At 48.3% G+C, this 20058-nt stretch overlaps 1 protein-coding gene across 1 annotated transcript in view; it reads left to right on the top strand.

Annotated features, from left to right (window-relative positions):
• The first annotated feature begins 982 nt into the window (after nt 1–982).
• CFB (complement factor B) overlaps nt 983–20058 on the top strand; it is an 86960-nt gene continuing 67884 nt past the window's right edge. Inside the window, exons 1-6 of the mRNA XM_048487245.1 lie at nt 983–1127; nt 4213–4449; nt 8931–9116; nt 10180–10353; nt 12973–13083; nt 17166–17302. Of these exons, the coding sequence (XP_048343202.1) occupies nt 1064–1127; nt 4213–4449; nt 8931–9116; nt 10180–10353; nt 12973–13083; nt 17166–17302 (909 nt within the window). The 5' untranslated portion in view covers nt 983–1063. The remainder of the gene's footprint in view (nt 1128–4212; nt 4450–8930; nt 9117–10179; nt 10354–12972; nt 13084–17165; nt 17303–20058) is intronic.

Here is a 20058-nt window from a genome sequence, read left to right on the forward strand (position 1 = left end):
GCATACGCTTGCTGTCATATGTGGCTGCCACCACGCCAATACTTTAAATAGCATCCGGAGATCCGTAGTAACAGTGAGAGATTTCCAGGTGTTACCTGAAGGTTGGCAACCTTACTTCAGGCACAAGCAGTGGTGGGATCCAAATATTTTAGTAACAGGTTCCCATGGTGGTGGGATTCAAACTGTGGCATAGCGCCAATGGGGCTGGGCGGGGCACGATGGGGGTGTGGCCAGGCATTCCGGGGATGGGGCATTCCTGGGCGGGGTTGTGGCAAGGACGCAGCCGCTGTGCCGGTCCTTGGGCGGGAAACGAATGCACGCAGGCGCAGGCTGCCACGCACGCTGGTGCACCTCCTGCTAGACTGCTTCAAGTCTTGCGCGCTACTGCTGAGAGGAGGGGTGTAACTAAGGCCAAAATCACGTGGCAAAATCACCCATTAGTAACCCCCTCTCGGCACACGCAAATAATTAGTCACCTACTCTCGGGAACCTGTGAGCACCTGCTGGATCCCACCTCTGGGCACAAGTTCAGGAGAGCTCCAACTGCAGGCTCCTCAGGGACAGCCTCAGGAACAGATGGGCTGCGAGGGTGTCGTGGCGTTCCCTGCTCGACCTCACCCTCATCCCCGCTGCCATGTTTCTGTCTCAAGCTTTTCCTCTCTGAGGCTTCTGAGTTGGAGCCCAGAGCCAGCTCAGTGCAGAGCCATGGCACGATCACATAAAAGCATTTCATAAATAGAGACGTTTTTGCCATTTTTTCCCCGGGACTTCTAGAGGATGTACAGATTACTCTGCAGCAGCCAGTGAGCTGCCGGTCATTGATGAGAGAGACCTCTGGTTTCAATGCACGGAACTGAACGGGCAACGGCTCGGCATAAAGACTATCCCTTTCATGAGATGTTTGGCAGAGAGTGGCAGCTTTTCAGCGCTCTTGCACAATCTCCCTTCCTCGTTTCTCTTTTGCCGCTTTGAAGGAGGACCCAGCAGCTGCTCAACCTCCACTCGGTAGCTGGAAAGTTTGAGTCGGAGATTCCCACTTTGCAGCTGCAGGAAACACAAGTGGATGCCAGTTGGAAGCGGAGGCCAGACCATGCTCCTTTCCCTCTGCACCTTCATCCTTTTGGCAGGTAGTCAAACCTTTGCCACTGCTGGGCTGGGAAGTCTGTGGAGTGTATCCAAGGGACAGTGGGAGCAGAATCAGAAACGGCCCTAGATTCTCTGGCTTCTTTTCCCTCTTTCCCCTTTCCCTCTCCCATTTAATTCTTCATCCCTTTTTTTTTAACCTGAACCTTTTTCTGATGTGCTTTCTTCCTCATCTATACTCTGGCTTTCGGGTTGCCTCCCGATCCATGGAAAAATTCCCCAAACAGCAGTGCAATAGGTTGATCCTGAGACTAACCAAAATATTACAAAACAGAGACCAAAGTTCAGAGTTCCCTAGAACTGGATGTTGGCTCCATAGTCTTATTACTTTTTTAGCCTTTCCTCTTCCCCAATCCTCCCTACCTTTCTGTCATTCTTTTCCAGAAGAGTAGCAGACAGAGAAAGTATCAGATTAATCAGGGAGTGAAATTTAAGGGAATGGAGCCTATTGCATCAGATGCCTGAAATGACTTAACTGGCAGATATAACTGTGTGTTGGGATCGAGGAAAAGAGTTGTACGCAAGAGGGATAAAAGACTAGTGATATATTCTGTAATATCTGTGAAGACTTCCATGACGGGTACCTGGCAACTGCATCTGCCTATTGGGTTTCACCTGGTTCTTCCCTTGATGAGGTCTGATTTTAGGTTAATCATACGTTGCCTATCAACCATTAAGAGAGGTTGTTCTCACCCATTACTTGTGTCTAATGACAAGAGCTTTGGCTGATTCCGCATGGGCCAAAAACAGCGGTGTGAAAACGGTGTGAAAACAGTTTAAACCCTTTTACACTGTTTTAAACCCTTTTACACCATTTTCACACCGTTTTCAACTGCTGTTTTTGACCCATGCGGAATCAGCCTTTGACTCTTGAAGGCTTATACTTGAAAAAGTTGTTGGTCCCACTGAAATGACAGTTCCTCTCCAGATGACAGAAATAAATTCTCCAAGAACAAATGGACATTTTGGAGGGTTGGCTCTATGGCGTATCTTCCCCACGCTCTATGGTATTGTATCTTGTTGGGTTTCTATATATATATATATTATCAGAGTAGAACAGAAGAGACAGATTCTCAGTTGCTTTTTATATATGAGTGTACTAATTGCAAAGGGAGGGTTATATGGAGATAAAATATGAAATCCTTTCTTTCCTGTTACACATCTACATTACTGTACGTTTGGTTGCATCTTGGTACCTATCTGCTGTCTCATGCTCGGGTTCGTGGGGTTGGGGGTGTCGTGCCTGCTTAAACTGAGGCTCATTCCACACATGCAGAATAATGCACTTTCAAACTGCTTTCAGTGCTCTTTAAAGCTGTGCGGAATAGCAAAACCCACTTGCAAACAGTTGTCAAAGTGGTTTGAAAACGCATTATTTTGCGTGCGCGGAAGGGGCCAAAGAAACAGAGTTAACTTTATAACTTCGGATGTATGTGCTCACTAACTTGCAAACCATGGCTATCTGACTGACCAATAGCTGAACAATAGATCAGGTCATAACCAGTGACTTGTTTATATACATACACACTGTTTACATACAAACAGTTAACCCTTTTATAACTGCGTTGTGACAGATGCTTGCAAAATCCCAATGTATCTTCCCCAGACTCCACTCCAAATCTCCAGGAGTTTCTCAACCTGGGTCTGACAACCTTAGCCCCATTTGCATTTGCTGCAGGGGGACCTGGCAATCCTATCTCTACCCCCTTCCTGCCTTTCCATTTGCCGCTTTTATAAATGTATCTGCCTAATGGATGAACATTTCATGCATCTGATGAAGTGAGCTTGTGGAATCTTATGCTTGAATAATTTCTATTATTTTAAGGGCCACTGGACTTGTGTTTTTATACAAAGTATACAAGGTAAAGACTATTCAGTAAAAAAAAATACAGTGATTTGAAATGATACAACCCTGCTGTTTTTGGTGAGCTGCTTTAGCAAGGTTACTATTTCCTCCAGGGATCAGCAGTGGCGTAGGAGGTTAAGAGCTCGTGTATCTAATCTGGAGGAACCGGGTTTGATTTCCAGTTCTGCCGCCTGAGCTGTAGAGGCTTATCTGGGGAATTCAGATTAGCCTGGGCACTCCCACACACGCCAGCTGGGTGACCTTGGGCTAGTCACAGCTTCTCGGAGCTCTCTCAGCCCCACCTACCTCACAGGGTGTTTGTTGTGAGGGGGGAAGGGCAAGGAGATTGTCAGCCCCTTTGAGTCTCCTACAGGAGAGAAAGTGGGGATATAAATCCGAACTCTTCTTATCCAGTCCTTTCTGCCGTTTTTCTCCGGCAGCTTGCATTTCCTGGTTAATCAAAGAGTTTTGTCTGATTATATTTATAGTCCCCACCTTCCAATATACTCTGCACTAGTGGAAAGGGGACAAATGTAACAAGGACAGAAGCAAGTGCCGCCAACATTTCTTGGGTAGGGTTTTAAAAAGTGACATTCAACCATTATTCACAATTTTTCTCTGCTTATGTTTCTTTCTGATATGAATGACCATACCAAGAATTCTCATTATTTTTCAAAACTTGGGCAAAATTTCGACTGAGCGGCCAACCACAAAACACATCGTATTCCAGCTTGTATTTTGGATCTAGTTTAGGGTTCCGAGGTCTCCCCTCACTACTGGTGGGAGATTGGGGTGAGGGATAGGGTTTCCAGATCTAGGTTGTCTGTCCTGAATCTTCTGCCCTCAGCTTCATCAGATACTTTGAAGTTCTTGTATTTTCGGAGAGAGAGAACACAGTACTGCAAAAAAATCTATGAAGTAGCCGTAAAGCAGATTCCTGAAAAAATGTTGTTAACCCCAGCACAGACAAAGCTCAGAGATGTATGGGGAGGGGGGGCAGCAGAGAAGCCCCTTTCCTCCCCCTCCAAAGTGTCTCATTTCAAGCTCTGCTCCTCTTTCCCCAGATCTGAGTTTTAAGAAGGCACTTTGCATGTTCCCTGAGGCACTGTCCTTAAGGCTGCACCGCAGCCAGGATGCGGCTGAAAATAAGCACTGAGGAAGAGTCAAATCCTAATTTTTAAACATAACCTCTGCAAATGACTCTCTTTCCCCACCTGCTACAGGTGTCACAACAGAAGAGCCTCTGCTTGACTCAACCCCATCATGCTCAACACAGGTGTCTATACAAGGGGGCACTGTGTCACTTTCAGATGGGTATCGCCAAGGTAGCATCCTCACCTATTCCTGCCCAGATGGCTCCTATACCTACCCAGTGCGAAGCCGGATCTGTCAGTCAGATGGGAACTGGACTCCCATGCATTCCCTGTCCGGCAAAGCTGTGACCCGGGCATCATGCCGAGGTATGTGAAGCTTGCTGGTTATCTTGAAGTTTGTGAAAAGGCTAGTGGGTTTAATGGGCTTAAAGGCAGCTTGTATATCCAATTCACTGCCCCTTGTCCCTCACTGTGGTCACATAAATATCAATAATTACACGTATGGGCCAGTGGCAAAGCTGCAATGGGGTGGGGGGCGCTGTGCCCCGGGCACGGGCCATTGGTGTCATGAGGGGGTGGAAAATCACCCCAGGCCCCCTCCCAGGGGCATGGGTGAGGCATGGGCGGGGGGCGCACACGGGCAGGTTGTGCCCTGGACACAGTTCTCTCTCCCTCTGGGTATGGAAAGGGTTGTCTTAACACATGGGCAAATGGGCTAACTATGCATTTTCCAACAACAAATATTTTTAGTTTCCAACAACAAATATTTGTAGCTCAGTGTAGTGTAGTATTTATTTATTGACAGCAATATGTATGTTGTGACTTGCTGTCAATAAATAAATAAATACTACACTAGACTAAGCTAAACTATAAATGCTTGTTATTCGAAAACGCATGTTTGGCATGTGTTTTACTAAAGAAAATGAACAATATTAACTTTGATTTTTATGATAACATTGGCATCCGCCTGGTTTAGTGTCACTAAACCACCGGGTTTAGTGTCAGTGCTATCAGTCACAGACCAGGAAAGGGATTTGGGCGTCTTAGTGGATAGTTCCATGGGAATGTCAACTCAATGCATGGCAGCTGTGAAAAAGGCAAACTCTATGCTGGGGATCATTAGGAAAGGAGTTGATAATAAAACTGCAAGGATTGTCATGCCCTTATATAAAGCAGTGGTGCGACCGCACTTGGAGTACTGTGTTCAGTTCTGGTCGCCACATCTCAAAAAGGATATTGAAGAGATAGAAAAAGTGCAGAGAAGGGCAACGAGGATGATTGAGGGACTGGAGCACCTTCCTTATGAGGAGAGGCTGCAGCGTTTGGGACTCTTTAGCTTGGAGAGGAGACGTCTGAGGGGGGATATGATTGAAGTCTATAAAATTATGCATGGGGTAGACAATGTTGACAGAGAGAAATGTTTCTCTCTTTCTCACAATACTAGAACCAGGGGGCATACATTGAAAATGCTGGGGGGAAGAATTAGGACTAATAAAAGGAAACACTTCTTCTTCACGCAACGTGTGATTGGTGTTTGGAATATGCTGCCACAGGAGGTGGTGATGGCCACTAATCTGGATAGCTTTAAAAGGGGCTTGGACAGATTTATGGAGGAGAAGCTGATTTATGGCTACCAATCTTGATCCTCTTTGATCTGAGATTGCAAATGCCTTAACAGTCCAGGTGCTCAGGAGCAACAGCCGCAGAAGGCCCTTGCTTTCACCTCCTGCATGTGAGCTCCCAAAGGCACCTGGTGGGCCACTGCGAGTAGCAGAGAGCTGGACTAGATGGACTCTGGTCTGATCCAGCTGGCTGGTTCTTATGTTCTTACAATCACCTCTGCAACCACACATGCATGTATGGGTGATTTCCCACTGACAATTAATCCTAGGATAGTCACCTGAAATATCCAGGTTTCCTTGCGATCTCCCCACTGCTGAACCAGGGAACACAGATCAGTCCCGTTTCTGGTGCTCCCTGCCCCTCTTATCATGGGATTTTCCTGGACCTGCTTGTATATGCACCTTTTTGAAAAAAACACTCCAATGGGAGCTAATAGGAGATGGGGGCTACACATTGAGGGTCCATAACTTTGGCCCCCATGAACCAAATTTCACCAAACCTGGGTGCTATCATCACGAGGGTCTCCTGAAGATACTCTGAAATGTTGGTGCTGCTAGCTTAACAATTGCACCCCTGACAGCAGGCATCCCCCCAAGGGGCAGGCCTAGACGTCTTCACTAGAACCATGCTGCAGTGAGCATGTTGGAACCTGGATGAAAAGGTGCCGATTCTTTTGAAACTTGGTTGTATCTAGATTAAATTGTCATTGGGAATTTGGCCTCTGTGTATGTATCTCACACACTACATTTTTGTTCCTGGAGTGGCTGTCCAGGTTGAGGCCCCAGTGCACTGCTTTGCTCGGGGGCCCATAATGCTGTTAAGATGGCTCTGGGTTTGGGGAGAGCATGTGAGTATGGGGAGAGCGAGAGAGCGCTACGTATCTTCCCAATAAGTGCAAAGTGAATCTACTATTTGGGCGGTTGCTTATATCACTATTTAGGGGTGCCAATTTCCAGGTGGTAGCTGTAGATTTTCCATTACGACTAATCTCCAAGTGACAGATCAGTTCACTTGGAGAAAAAGGCCACTTTGGAAGATGGACTCTATGCCAACATATATCCCACTGAACTCCCTCTCCCAACCCCCGCCCCCTTCCTGAGGCTCCCCCTCCAAAATCTCCAGGTATTTCTCAACCCAGAGCTGGCAACCCTAGTATGTTGAAGTATGCATATGTAAAGCACTGTCGAGTGGTAATTGACTTGTGGCAACCTCTCACAGGGTTTTCAACCCATCCAAGTACTAACCAGGCCCGACCCTGCTTAGCTTCCGAGATCAGACGAGATCGGGCGTGTTCAGGGTGGTATGGCTGTAGGCTGGGTTTTCAAGGCAAGAGATGAACAGAGTGTTGGCATTTCCAGCCTAGCTTTGCATGCAGCAGCAGCAGCAGCTAGGACATTTCGAGAGGCATAAGAATAAACTAATTGCAGAGCGCTGTCCTCCCTGATTGTAACCATTATTGTACTTTGAAAAACCCTGACCTGCCTTTAACAGCCGTGAAGTTTAACGAGGCCAGTTAGTTAATTATGTAGAATCTGGCTAGCTGTTATATTTATATTTAGATTACATTGCCGTGCCGTTCTAACTTGTGTTTATATACCCTGTTTCCCCGAATATAAGACATCCCCCAAAAATAAGACATAGTAGAGGTTTTGCTGAAGTGCAAAATATAAGGCATCCCCCGAAAGTAAGACATAGCAAAGTTTTTGTTTAGAAGTATGCCCGAGGAACAGAACACAGAAAAATAAGACATCCCCTGAAAATAAGACATAGCGCATCTTTGGGAGCAAAAATTAATATAAGCCACTGTCTTATATTCGGGGAAACACGGTATATTACTCCAATGGGAGAATGTAAACAATTTTTCCAAAACACTTTGTTACTGTTTGTAAAATTATAAAATTATTTTGGTTACTTACAAGTAAATTGCTACTCCAGTGGGAGAACTAATTTTTTGAAGTCATTATTGTAGCCTGTTGGTACCAGTTTTCTTCATTTTCACTTTGGTGTGTACCGTCCCCTTTTGCATAGCATGCAGCAGCAAGAGCAGCATGGAATTCTGGGAAGCTGCACGAACATTCCAAGGGTGACAGTTAAAATCCGTTGGTAGTGTTCTGTTCCCTCACCACACACTAGGAGACTGCCTGCCTGCCTGACTGACTGAGAGAAAAGATGTGCTGTGTGTGCTCTGTATACTGCTGTAAACCATAGAAATGTGCTCTGACTAGACTATAAGATATTGTAACAAACCATTAGTCATGCACGTAACTATTATGTGATACTGTGTGTATAATGTAACTATCTCTCTCAGGTTAAGTAAAGTTCTGCTTATGTTTTAGTGAACTTCTGTGGTAAAACGGCTGGTCTTTTGACAGATAACTATTCTAATTCGATGTGCCACACAACCCACATTTCCGCCTGTTACTTTGCTTGACAGGATTAAATATTCCAAATATACCCGTTGCCCTTCACAGAGGTGGTTTGCCATTGCCTGTTTCTGCACAGAAACCCTGGACTTCCTATCCAAGTACTAACCAGAGCTGAGCTGACCCTGCTTAGCTTCTGAGATCTGACAAGATCAGGCTAGCCTGGGCCATCCAGGTCAGAGCAATACCTTGATACCCACTGATATGTTGATACCTACTGTTACCTACAACCAATAGAGTCCAGCTCCCAAAATGAACCAATCTCTGTCACTTGAAACTCGGTTGTAATAGTGGGATATATCTAGCTGCCACCTGGAGGTTGTTACCCCTAGCCCAGGGTCAGCTAGTGAGTGTCTGTATCAGAGCAGAGCTTGAAACCCGGTTGTCCCAGGTCCTAGTCTGACACTCTAATCCAGCCATTCTCCACCAGAGTTCCATGGTACCCTGGGGTACCATGAGCATGTCCCAGGGGTACCGCGGCAACACTACTGCCCCCCCTCTCATTTCTGTAGTGTCTCCCACCAGTGCCAACAAGGACATGGAGCTGGCCCATGGGGCAGGGCCTGCCACAAGGTCAGCAGCCGCCACCCCCCCCCCCCGGGCTTCCCTTCACCCTGGGAGGGGAAGGTGGGGGGGTGGCAAGCAGGAGCAATGGGAGGGGAAGGTGGGGGGTGGCGGCAGGGGTACAGTGAGATATGAAGAGTGAGGTCAAGGGTACCCTGACCTCGAAAAGGTTGGGAACCACTGCTCTAATCACTACACCATCCTGGCCATTCTGAGGTCTAATTTTCTCCACTGCAGACATGCGTTGTCCTCCTCAGCGCGCCTTCGAAAATGGCTTATTTGGCCCACGGCTAAGTGCGCACCCTGTTGGCAGCGTCTTGAATTTTGAGTGTTTCGATGGCTACCAACTCCACGGTTCAGCTCAGCGGCACTGCCAGTCCAACGGCCGTTGGAATGGAACTTCCCCAGTCTGCGATGACGGAGGTGAATTCCCACTAGGCCTCTGATGCTTCCTGACAGAGATTTGCCCTCGGTAGGAGAAAGAGAGAGCTGTTAGCACACATGCTATGTGCTGTGCTTTCGCAAAGTGCTGCCCTAAGAGCAAAGAGACTTAAACTACACGTATGTTCTGTGTTCATTTCAATGGGTATGATTTTCCTTTTACTGGTTATTCCTGTTGGAGCTGCAGGTTTCAGAGGGGGGCCAGCTGGGGGTGAGCTTCTTACCTATTCCCTGTGCAAAGCCCCCCTCCCTTGCCAGTTCTCACCACCTAGCTACTTTTCCCTGCTGAGGAAAAAAATATCCTCAGAGTGGTATAAAAGCAGCTTTGAAACTACGATGGGGGGAACAATGGCCCTTTCCCCACTTACCTTAAGCCCCGCGCTACTCTCCTCAAGTAGCGCGGGGTCCCCCGGCACTCCCCACTACAGGGGCGGTGACAACGCAGCCACCCCGACGCTGCCGCTCTCGCACCCCCTCAGCGCGCGGCATCCCCGGCCTCCTCGAAACGGCGCCTTTTGATGACCCTGCGCAGAGCGCGGGGTCGTGGGGATGCCCGGGCGCGCGCCAGAGATGACGCACGCTGAGAGTAGCGCGCAGCAAAGGGCAGCAAAGGTAAGTGGGGAAATGCCCAATGTGGGAGATAAGTTTAAAATGTCTCCTCCACAGGATACTACTCATCAAATCATTGAGGATGCGGGGTTGGGGCTGAGCGAGGGTGGTGTTTTTCCCGGCACAGGTGGGAAAATGGCAAACCCATGGCCCCTTCCGCACACGCAGAATAATGCACTTTCAATCCACTTTCAGTGCACTTTGCAGCTGTGCGGACTAGCAAAATCCTTCTGCAAACAGTTGTGAAAGTGGATCGAAAGTGCATTATTCTGCATGTGCGGAATGGGCCTAGGTGCTACAGTGCTTGGCAGAGGTGTTGTTTCGTGGCAGGCTGGAAGGTTGGAATTCTCAACATGGCCATGCTTATGCACATTCCTCCCGATTTTCGTGATTTCTCTCCCCATGTTGTGCACATGCTGTCTTGCTCTGTCTCCAGCGGGGCATTGCCCAAGTCTCCCCATCCCGCCAGGAGCGATTTCCAGCGGCGGGCATAATCGTCTCGGTGATCGGGTCTCGTTCCAGTGTCTAAAAGGGCTGGACTTGATAGGATCATCCCAGCACATCTGCACTCCAGAGGGCGAATGGTCAGGAGCCGAAACCAGTTGCAGAGGTAAGCATTCTGACCATCTTCTCCCTCCATCTTCATGGTCTTTCCTATCCTTTTTGTGTTTGCATTTTTATTTTCAAAATATGTTGACTTTCTTGATTTTTTAAATTTATTTATTAAATTTATAGGCCGCCTCATCCCCGAAGGGGATGACCTCCCCCTGCTCCCATTGTCTACTGCATTCAGAGGTGGGATGCAGCCTATTCGCACCTATTCGGTAGAACCGGTTATTAAAATTTTCTCAGTTTGGAGAACCGGTTGTTAATGATTAACTCCAATAGGGACAAAGGGGTAATCACTGTCCCTGGGTACAATAAATCTCATCAAGTGGGAAATGCAAAATCGCCCCCCAGAACCCCCTGTGGCCCCCTTCCCCCATGGCACAGTAATGCACTTTGCAGCTGTGCCAAGTGCACAGTAATGCACTTGGCACAGTAATAGCCAAGTTAAAGGGAACTGCACCTGGGGCGCATGTGCCCTGCGTCCTTGTCACAGCCCCGCCCAAGAATGCCCTGCCCACTGGATGCCTGGGCACGCCCCCGTCCTGCCCTGCTCAGGCCCATTGGCACTACGCCACTGTTTGAATCCCACCACCATCAGAACCTGCTATTAAAATTTTTGGATCCCACCACAGACTGCATTGGCCACTTTTTGAAAATAACAGCTGCTGGGTTCTGTCTTTAGGAATCTTCAGAAACTCTATGGTAAAACCATAGAGTTCTTGCTGATATCTAGAGCCACAATTTCTAGAGTCGCTTTTGTTTTTTTACCAGAAGTTATATGATGCCCTGTCAGCATCTCCCCCACGTCCCCATATCTCCACCCCCAGCCCTCTTGCTGGTTGTCCAGCTGTTGGATATATAAATGTGGGGAGTTGATTCTAGCAAGATGCCCCAATCAGAGGTGGGATCCAACCAGTTCTCACCAATTCTCTAGAAGTGGTTGCTAATTTTTTTCTGAGTGCCGAGAAGGGGTTACTAAAGCAACCTCCCTGCCCAATAGGGACTGGAGGTGCGAGTGTGCGGCGCCGCCACTGTTTGAATCCCACCACCATCGGAACCTGTTATTAAAATTTTTGGATCCCACCGCTGACCCCAGTCATATATTCTAGCAAGACAGCCCAAGCATAGAACAGAAGAGATAGATTCTCAATTGCTTTTTATTTATACGTTTACGAGCTATAAGAGAGGGTTACATGGAGATAAAATAAGAAATAACTTTCTTTCCGGTTATTTGTCTACATTACTAGGCATTTGGTTACCTCTTGCTACCTATCTGCTGTCTCACATGTTGTCGTCCGGTCAGACAAAGAAACCAAGTGTTGGCTAACACGCAAGCTGATCAATAGATCAGGTCACAAATAGCGACTTCAGCAACTTGTTTACGTATAATCAGTTAACCCTTTTATGACTGAGTTGTGACAGTCGTTTGCAAAATCCCAACACGGGCACTGCTCCACCAAGGTGGGGGAAAGACAGGATCGGCTCTTTGCTTTTGGGAAGAAGCAAATAGGCATCAGGAAACCCTTCACTGGTCACCCGCATATATAATCATTGCTGTAGATTTAACAACCGGTTCCGGTGGTGGGAATTCAAATAATTTAACAACCTTGGGTGCTGTGTGGTTTCCGGGCTGTATGGCCATGTTCTAGCAGCATTCTCTCCTGACGTTTCGCCTGCATCCGTGGCTGGCATCTTCAGAGAATCTTCAGAGGATCTTCAGAGGATCATCTTCAGAGGATCCTCTGAAGAAGCCAGCCACAGATGCAGGCGAAACGTCAGGAGAGAATGCTGCTAGAACACGGCCATACAGCCCGGAAACCGCACAGCACCCAAGTGATTCCGGCCGTGAAAGCCTTCGACAATTTAACAACTGATTGTTCACAAGTACCATTTTAACAGCCGGTTCTGCCGAAGTGGTGCGAACCTGCTGAATCCCCCCGCTGTCACTGAGATTGTGGTCACTATTAGAAGTGATTGATTTTCCCTTTACTAGAATTATTTTTCTTTCTACCTCTTGTCTGGCTCATGACTGCTTCCCAGAAAAGCTCTAAGTTGATTTGACTCCCAAAGAATCTGTTCTGGGTCTTCCTTCACATCTTGCAGAACTTGGTTCCTATTTCTTTTCCTTTCAGTTCCAACACCAATGGATTCCACCCAGAGGTGGGATCCAGCAGGTTCTCACAGGTTCCCGAGAGTAGGTTACTAATTATTTGCATGTGCCGAGAGGGGGTTACTAATTGGTGATTTTGCCACATGATTTTTGCCTTAGTTACGCCCTCCTCTCAGCAGTAGCACGCAGAACTTGAAGCAGTCTAGCAGGAGGTGCACCGGCGTGCATGGCAGCCTGCACCTGCGTGCATTTGTTTACCGCCCAAGGACCGGCGCAGCGGCTGCGTCCTTGCCACAGCCCTGCCCAGGAATTCCCCACCCCCAGAATGCCCGGCCACGCCCCCATTGTGCCCCACCCATCCCCATTGGCACTACGCCATAGTTTGAATCCCACCACCATGGGAACCTGTTACTAAAATGTTTGGATCCCACCACTGATTCCACCCCTCTTTGAGGACCCAAGTTATGTAATTTTGTCCCACAATGGATATCCCCTCTCTCTCCTTCACAGCTCCTTACTCGTATGATCGGGCTGAAGATGTTGGAGCTGAATTTGGAGCCTCATTGACCAATGTTTTGAGTGTGCTGTCCCCTGGGCCTGAGGACTCTGGTTTGCCCCAAGGTAAGTCTGAGCTGTCTAAACTTTTGTTCTGTTGGGTTAGTGAGGCCATAACTTTAGGCCTGCTCAAGGTAGGCCCTAAAACCGAGATTGAAAGGTGATCTGATCAGCCGTTGGGTCAGAGGTTCACTTAGGGTTGCCAACTCTGGGGAAGGTGGGGTTTGGGGAGAGGAAGTACCTCAGTGGGATATAATGCCATTGACTAGTAGTCCCCAAAATGGTGCTCACCAGCACCCTTTCTGACACAGACCCGAGTCTTTTTAGGAAACTGAGGGGCCAGGTAGGGTTTGACCAGCAAAGCTTCTAATTTACTATTGGATAATTGTGTGACTGTGCAGATTTTTCAAAATGTCCCACAACTGCCACCATCTCACAGAAACAGGCCAGAGAGAGATAAATCCTGGGTTCTTTTATCCAGATACTCTGGCCCTTTCCGCACGGGCCGAATACAGCGCCCTGGGGACGGCAAAAACACCGTCCCCAGGGAGCTGTTCGCATGGGGGGCACAGTTGCTTCACAGCCGCGCCGCCCTCGCGCTTCCCCAGCGGCGCGAAGCCGCTGTTTCCCAACCTCGCTCCCCGAGCGAGGTTTTTGGGAAACAGCGGCTTCCGACCGCTTCTGTGCGAACGGCAGCGGCTGGAAGGCGCCATCCCTCCCCCTTTCCCAATCGACTTACTGTCCCTGCGACCGTCCGGTGCATCGTTGAGGCCGGGGGACACGCCCCCCTGCCCTGCGACTCCGGAGCAGTCATGCAGGGCAGGGGGGGCATGTCCCCTGGCCTCGGCGATGCACCGGACGGTCGCAGGGAAGGTACGTCGATCGGGTGACGGCGCAGTGTCCCGGTAGTTTCATGTACGCCGACCCAACCCCCACCGTGGCCATGCGGAAACGGCCTCTGAAACCAGCTGAGTTCTCAACTATTTTATTGAAAAGAAACAGAAAACAATAACACATTTTGATACAGCTAACAGCACGGTTCCTGCAGGCTTGCCTCAGCCCCCTGAGCTCAGAGATGCTCTTTCTAGCTCAGCCTGGATTAGAATCGAACTTTCTTTGTTCCTTGGTGCCCAGGAAAACTCCGTTTCCTGCCATGCAGTAACCTAGCCTCTTTGCTGCATATGGCTGTTTGGCTAGTGGCTTTCTTTTGGGTAATTTGAAGCCATTTGGTTTCCTATCCGGAGATCAAAGCCCTTGTCAGGCTGATGTGATTTTACCTGATTCGGTTACAGAATAACTTCATCACAGTTGCTTTGCCAGGAGCTGCAACCACGTCACAAGGATCACCACGGTGGTTCTGAAATTAAGCTGTGGCGATCATTTTGTGGTTGGCTACACCTCCTGCAGTCGCGATTTTGTGGCAGCCATTTTGTTGCCACTTCCACCATGCCATGTTCAGAATTCCAAATGTGTCAGTGTAACCTCAGCTTGTGGGTTCTGTGGGGCAGAACTTGGAATGAGTTTGCAACAATAAATTTTAAAAACAAAATGGTTTACTTTCTTAACGTATAACATATAACATCAACATGTAACATCACATTTCAAGGTCCTGTTCAGGTTGCATTTTCAAGTCCTTATATTTACAGTCTACTGATACTGCCAAGTCCAATTCTTCTTTGCAAGTGGGTTGGCTCCTGAAGACTCCAAGGGCTTGATGAACAGGCTTCAACATGATGAAGGTTTCCAGGAGAACTCTCACCCATTACAACCACAAAAAGAAACCCTTAACAAGGTGTTAAGGGCTTATACAACCAAGGTCCGAGTCTGGTAGCCTTCTCTCCCCCAACTACATGAGCTCTGCAGCCTTCTCCTGCTTTGGGTCTCCACCCCTATCTGGGTCAACCCATTCTGAGCATGGGGGTTACATCAGCAGGCTCAGAAAAGTTCCCCACCCACCCCTTACCCCCGCTATAGACTCTACCCTCTACGGAAGCCATTTTCTCCAGGTGAATTGATCTGCGTAGCCTAGGTTCACTGTACACATATTTTTTTCCAGGCCCCAGCAGACTGGGAAGTGAAAATGATCCTGAAGCAAGCCAAGCTGAACGGCCCCTGTAGCGCTGTAAACCAGCGCTACAGGGGTGAGTCAGCTCAACAGTACTAGCACTGCATGTAAGGATACCCATGGCTTCCTTCTGAAATCTGGCAGCAGTTAGAGAAGAGAAATGGGTGAACTAACACCAATGAACAGTCTGAGCCAAATGTACCCTGCTTCTCTGGCAGAGTTTCTAGAGCTTGTGTAACCTCTATCTGTGGGTTCTGTGGGGCAGAACTTGGAATGAGTTTGCAACAACAAATTTTAAAAACAAAATGGTTTACTTTCTTAACATATAACATCAAACATCAACATTTAACATCACACTTCAAGGTCCTGTTCAGGTTGCATTTTCAAGTCCTTCTAGTTACAGTCTTCTGATATTGCCAAGTCCAGTTCTTCCTGCAAGTGGGTTGGCTCCTGAAGACTCCAAGGGCTTTGTGAACAAGATTCGACATGATGAAGGTTTCCAGGAGAACTCTCACCCATTACAAACATAAAAAACCCTTAACAAGGTGTTAAGGGCTTATACCAATCAAGGTCCAAGTCTGGTAGCCTTGTCTCCTCCAAACTACAGGAGCTCTTCAACTTTGAGTCTCCATCCCTATCTGGGTCAACCCATTCTGAGCATGGGGGTTACACTTGGTTATGCTTGACCCTGGAAACTAGTGGCCCTCCAGGAAATTTCCCTGCGAGTGAAATTACCAATCTGGTCCTGGCCTCTGGTCTTAATGTGAATAAGATATTCTTAGGGCTCAGTTTTAGAATCTTTTATTCAATCTCAGGGAAAAGTGGGCGAATCTGGATGACCTTGAGAACCAGGGGCTTGGGGAAAGCCCAATAATTTTCTCTGCCAGTGGCCTACGACGCTGCTGTCTAATCAGTAGGTCCCAAAACCTCCTAATACACAGGAGTCAAACTCGCGGCCCTCCAGATGTTATGGACTGCAGTTCCCATCATCCCCTGCCAGCATCATGCTGGCAGGGGATGTTGGGAACTGTAGTCCATAGCATCTGGAGGGCCGCGAGTTTGACACCTGTGTCCTAATAGATGAAAAAGTATAGGAGAACCTTTGTTTTGTAGCCTATCAGTTCTTTGATGGTCCCTGATTTCATGCTGATCGTTTCCTCATTCAAACCCGCTGAGCTCTGATGTGTAGTCATAAAATATAAAAGTTCCTTATATTTTGTGTATTTAAAAAAAAATTTATGATCTTCTGTGTGTTTCTAATAAGCTCAGTGCAGTTCAGTGATAGATAGCACTGGTGTTTTCGTTCTTTTGATGAGCTATACTCTGCCTCACCACAAGAAAAAACCAAAATTGTAACTTCATTCGCCACATGCTGGACTGTTTCAGAATACTGCATTTGGGTCCTAGTGCCTACCGTGCCTATTCTAAAACAAAGACAAAGTCCAGCATGTAGCAAATGAAGTTACAATTTTGGCTTTTTCTTTTGGTGAGACAGTTTAGCAATGCCAACAACCTATGGATGGATGGATGGATGGATGGATGGATGGATGGATGGATGGATGGATGGATGGATGGATGGATGGATGGATGGATGGATGGATGGATGGATGGATGGATGGATGGATGGATGGATGGATGGATGGATGGATGGATGGATCGGATGGATGGATGGATGGATGGATGGATGGATGGATGGATGGATGGATGGATGGATGGATGGATGGATGGATGGATGGATGGATGGATGGATGGATGGATGGATGGATGGATGGATGGATGGATGGATGGATGGATGGATGGATGGATGGATGGATGGATGGATGGGTGGGTGGGTGGGTGGGTGGGTGGGTGGGTGGGTGGGTGGGTGGGTGGGTGGGTGGGTGGTAGGTAGGTAGGTAGGCAGGCAGGCAGGTAGGCAGGTAGGCAGGTAGGCAGGCAGGTAGGTAGGTAGGTAGGTAGGTAGGCAGGCAGGCAGGCAGGTAGGTAGGTAGGTAGGTAGGTACAAAATGTGTGGTGGGTTGCTACCTGGAAATTTTGGACTAGCAAATTATAGGGATTTTTCCCCCTTCCTTCTCTTTATCAGACAAGTCTTTAGGACGAAAACTTATCCTGTCCCAAGACAGTTTCCTGCATATCTACTTGCTTGCTGATGCCTCCCACAGCGTCACCAGAGACAACTTTGAGATTTTTAAAAATTCTCTGGAAATCATCATTGAAAGGGTATGTTTGTACAGACAAGCTTTGGTACGGGACAAACATCATGCCTGTTCACACAGCACAAGTGTGACAAGGTCAGTGAGGGATTGTGTGAAAATGAGGCTCCTGGCCCTGATTCCACATATTTATCTGGCATAGTGTAAGGAATTCCATAGAAGCAGAAATAAAAGGCTTTTGGGTGTAAAAGACCGTTTATTCAGACATCTTAGAAAGCTCACGTACACGCCGTGGCAGGAATAACATTTCCCGCCAGAAGCACAGGTTATAACTCTATCCATCCCATCCCCCTCCCGGCTTCCCATGGGAACGGAGGACTCATCTCCCTCGCAGAGATAAGGTCTCCGCCGCAGAAGCTGGCCCATCGCCCGGGTTGTGGAATGTAGTCAAGGCCAGGCGGCTGACCCGCTCATCAACACCACTGAATCCTTTACACTCTGCCTCCCTTAAAAAAGACTTCTCCCCCCCCAGGTTTGTGCGGAAAGGTGCGATGGAAAGCAGAAATGAGGGCGGGGGCGTCAATATTTTCGGAATAGACCCATTGATTATACCCAGAGGAATACCCCACCCAAGAGACTAAATATTGTAAGCGTTTGCGATTAAAGCGAGAGTCCAGGATGGCGTCAATTTCGTAATGCTTGTGGCCATCAATAATAGTCGGTGGGGGTCTCTCCGGCGGGTCGTGCCAGGCATCGGAAACGGGAGCCTCCTTGAGTAAACTGGAATGGAAGACAGGATGGATATTACTAAGAGAATTAGGCAAGTCCAAACGGGCAGTGACATCATTAATCACTTTAGTAATCTGAAAAGGTCCCGCCGGGGCGGCCCCCAACAAACCTAGAAAAGCTTTCCAGAACTTTGAAATGAATTGGGGCCCGCGGTCGGAGACCACCTTAACGGGGGCGGAGTGTAGACGATAAATATGCTGAATGAACAGACGCGCTAACTTAGGAGCGGAGGGGATGGAAGCAAATGGGATGAAATGGGCTTGTTTGGAAAATAAGTCCACCACCACCCACAAGACCGTGTTGCCATGACTTTCTGGCAAATCTGTAATAAAATCCATGGAGATGACTTCCCAGGGGCGGGAGGCCACCGGGAGAGGTTTCAATAGACCATGGGGTTTTCCCGGAACGTTCTTGGCTTCCGCACAAACAGAGCAACCTTTAATATACGTCTCAATGTCCTTGCGCATCGCGCGCCACCAAAACTGACGGCGGGCCAAATGCAGTGTTTACAGACAGCCAAAATGTCCAGCCGAGCGGGCATCATGACAGGCCTCGAGAACCTGCTTACGGAGGGGGGGAGGCACGTACCAACAATCCCCCCGCCGCCAAACACCATTCTCAAGCAAGTGGGAGTCACCTTCCTCCGCCGGTGGCTCGTGCAGCCCCGCCTCCTCGAGTTCCCGTAGGAAAGGAGAGACCAGGCTGGGAATGGGCGGAGAAGGAGGGGTGGACGTCTGAGATCGGGTGACAGCCAGCCCCAATTGGGAGGGGGAGAACAGTGCGGAATGTCCCGTAAGGCAGCTCCACCTCGGTAGGCGTAGCGAGTAGCATCAGCCAGTTTATTGGTGTTCCCGGGGAAAAAATGGACCGTGAAAGAGAAACGAGAAAAGAAATCGGCCCAACGAAGTTGCTTCGCGGACATCTTGAGGGGGGTGGAGAGGGCGGCCAAGTTCTTGTGATCCGACCAAACTTGAAAGGGCTGTTTAGCCCCCTCCAGCCAGTGGCGCCAAGTGGAGAGTGCTACTTTGATGGCCGCAGTCTCTTTATCACTTACAGTCCAGTTGAGCTCAGCACCGGAGAATTTCTTTGATAAATAAGCACACGGAACCAGCCTATCATCTTTATTTCTCTGCAACAGGGCTGCTCCAAGCGCTTTGTCCGAGGCATCCACGTGAACCACAAATGGGAGATCTGGATCAGGGTGCTTCAGGATAGGTTCGGTAGTAAAAGCAGATTTTAAAAGCTGAAAGGCTGTCTGACATTCTTTAGACCAGGAAAGGGGGGCCCCGGGTTTGGCAGTCAGTGGATCTTTACCCTTAGTGCGTAAGAGGTCTGTGAGTGGGAGAGTCAGTTCAGCGAATTGGGGTATAAAGTCACGATAGAAATTAGCAAAACCCAGAAAAGATTGGAGCTCCCTTTGGTTGGTGGGGGCAGGCCATTGGAGGACTGCATCAATCTTAGCAGGATCCATTTGTAGGCCCTCGGGCGAGATCCGGTAACCCAAATAGTCAATAGAGGTTTGGTGGAAACAGCATTTCGAAAGTTTGGCAAAGAGGGAGTTGTTGAGCAAATGTTTCAAAACTTCCCGAACCAACGCTTCATGCTCCTCCATGGTTTGCGAATAAATTAAAACGTCATCTAAGTACACAACTACTCCCTTGTACAATAAATCATGGAGAACTTCGTTGATAAGGGCCATAAAAGCTCCGGGGGCCCCACTTAACCCGAATGGCATTATTAAGTATTCAAACTGTCCAAACTTCGTGTTAAATGCAGTCAAGTGTTCATAGCCTTCTGCAATTCTGACCCTGTAGTAAGCTTCTCTCAAGTCCAACTTAGTAAAGATGCGTCCCTTGCCCAATGCGTCTAAAAGGTCCTTGATTAATGGCAAAGGGTATTTATTGGACAGAGAGACTGCATTGAGTCCTCGGTAATCTGTGCAGAGCAGTAAAGAGCCATCTTTCTTTTTTACAAACAATACAGGAGCAGCATGTGTGTGTTTGGTAGCCCGCCCATTATGAACCCTTGGCGAGG

The sequence above is a fragment of the Sphaerodactylus townsendi genome, linkage group LG03, assembly GCF_021028975.2.
Source record: "Sphaerodactylus townsendi isolate TG3544 linkage group LG03, MPM_Stown_v2.3, whole genome shotgun sequence".
In the NCBI taxonomy this organism is placed as follows: Eukaryota; Metazoa; Chordata; class Lepidosauria; order Squamata; family Sphaerodactylidae; genus Sphaerodactylus; species Sphaerodactylus townsendi.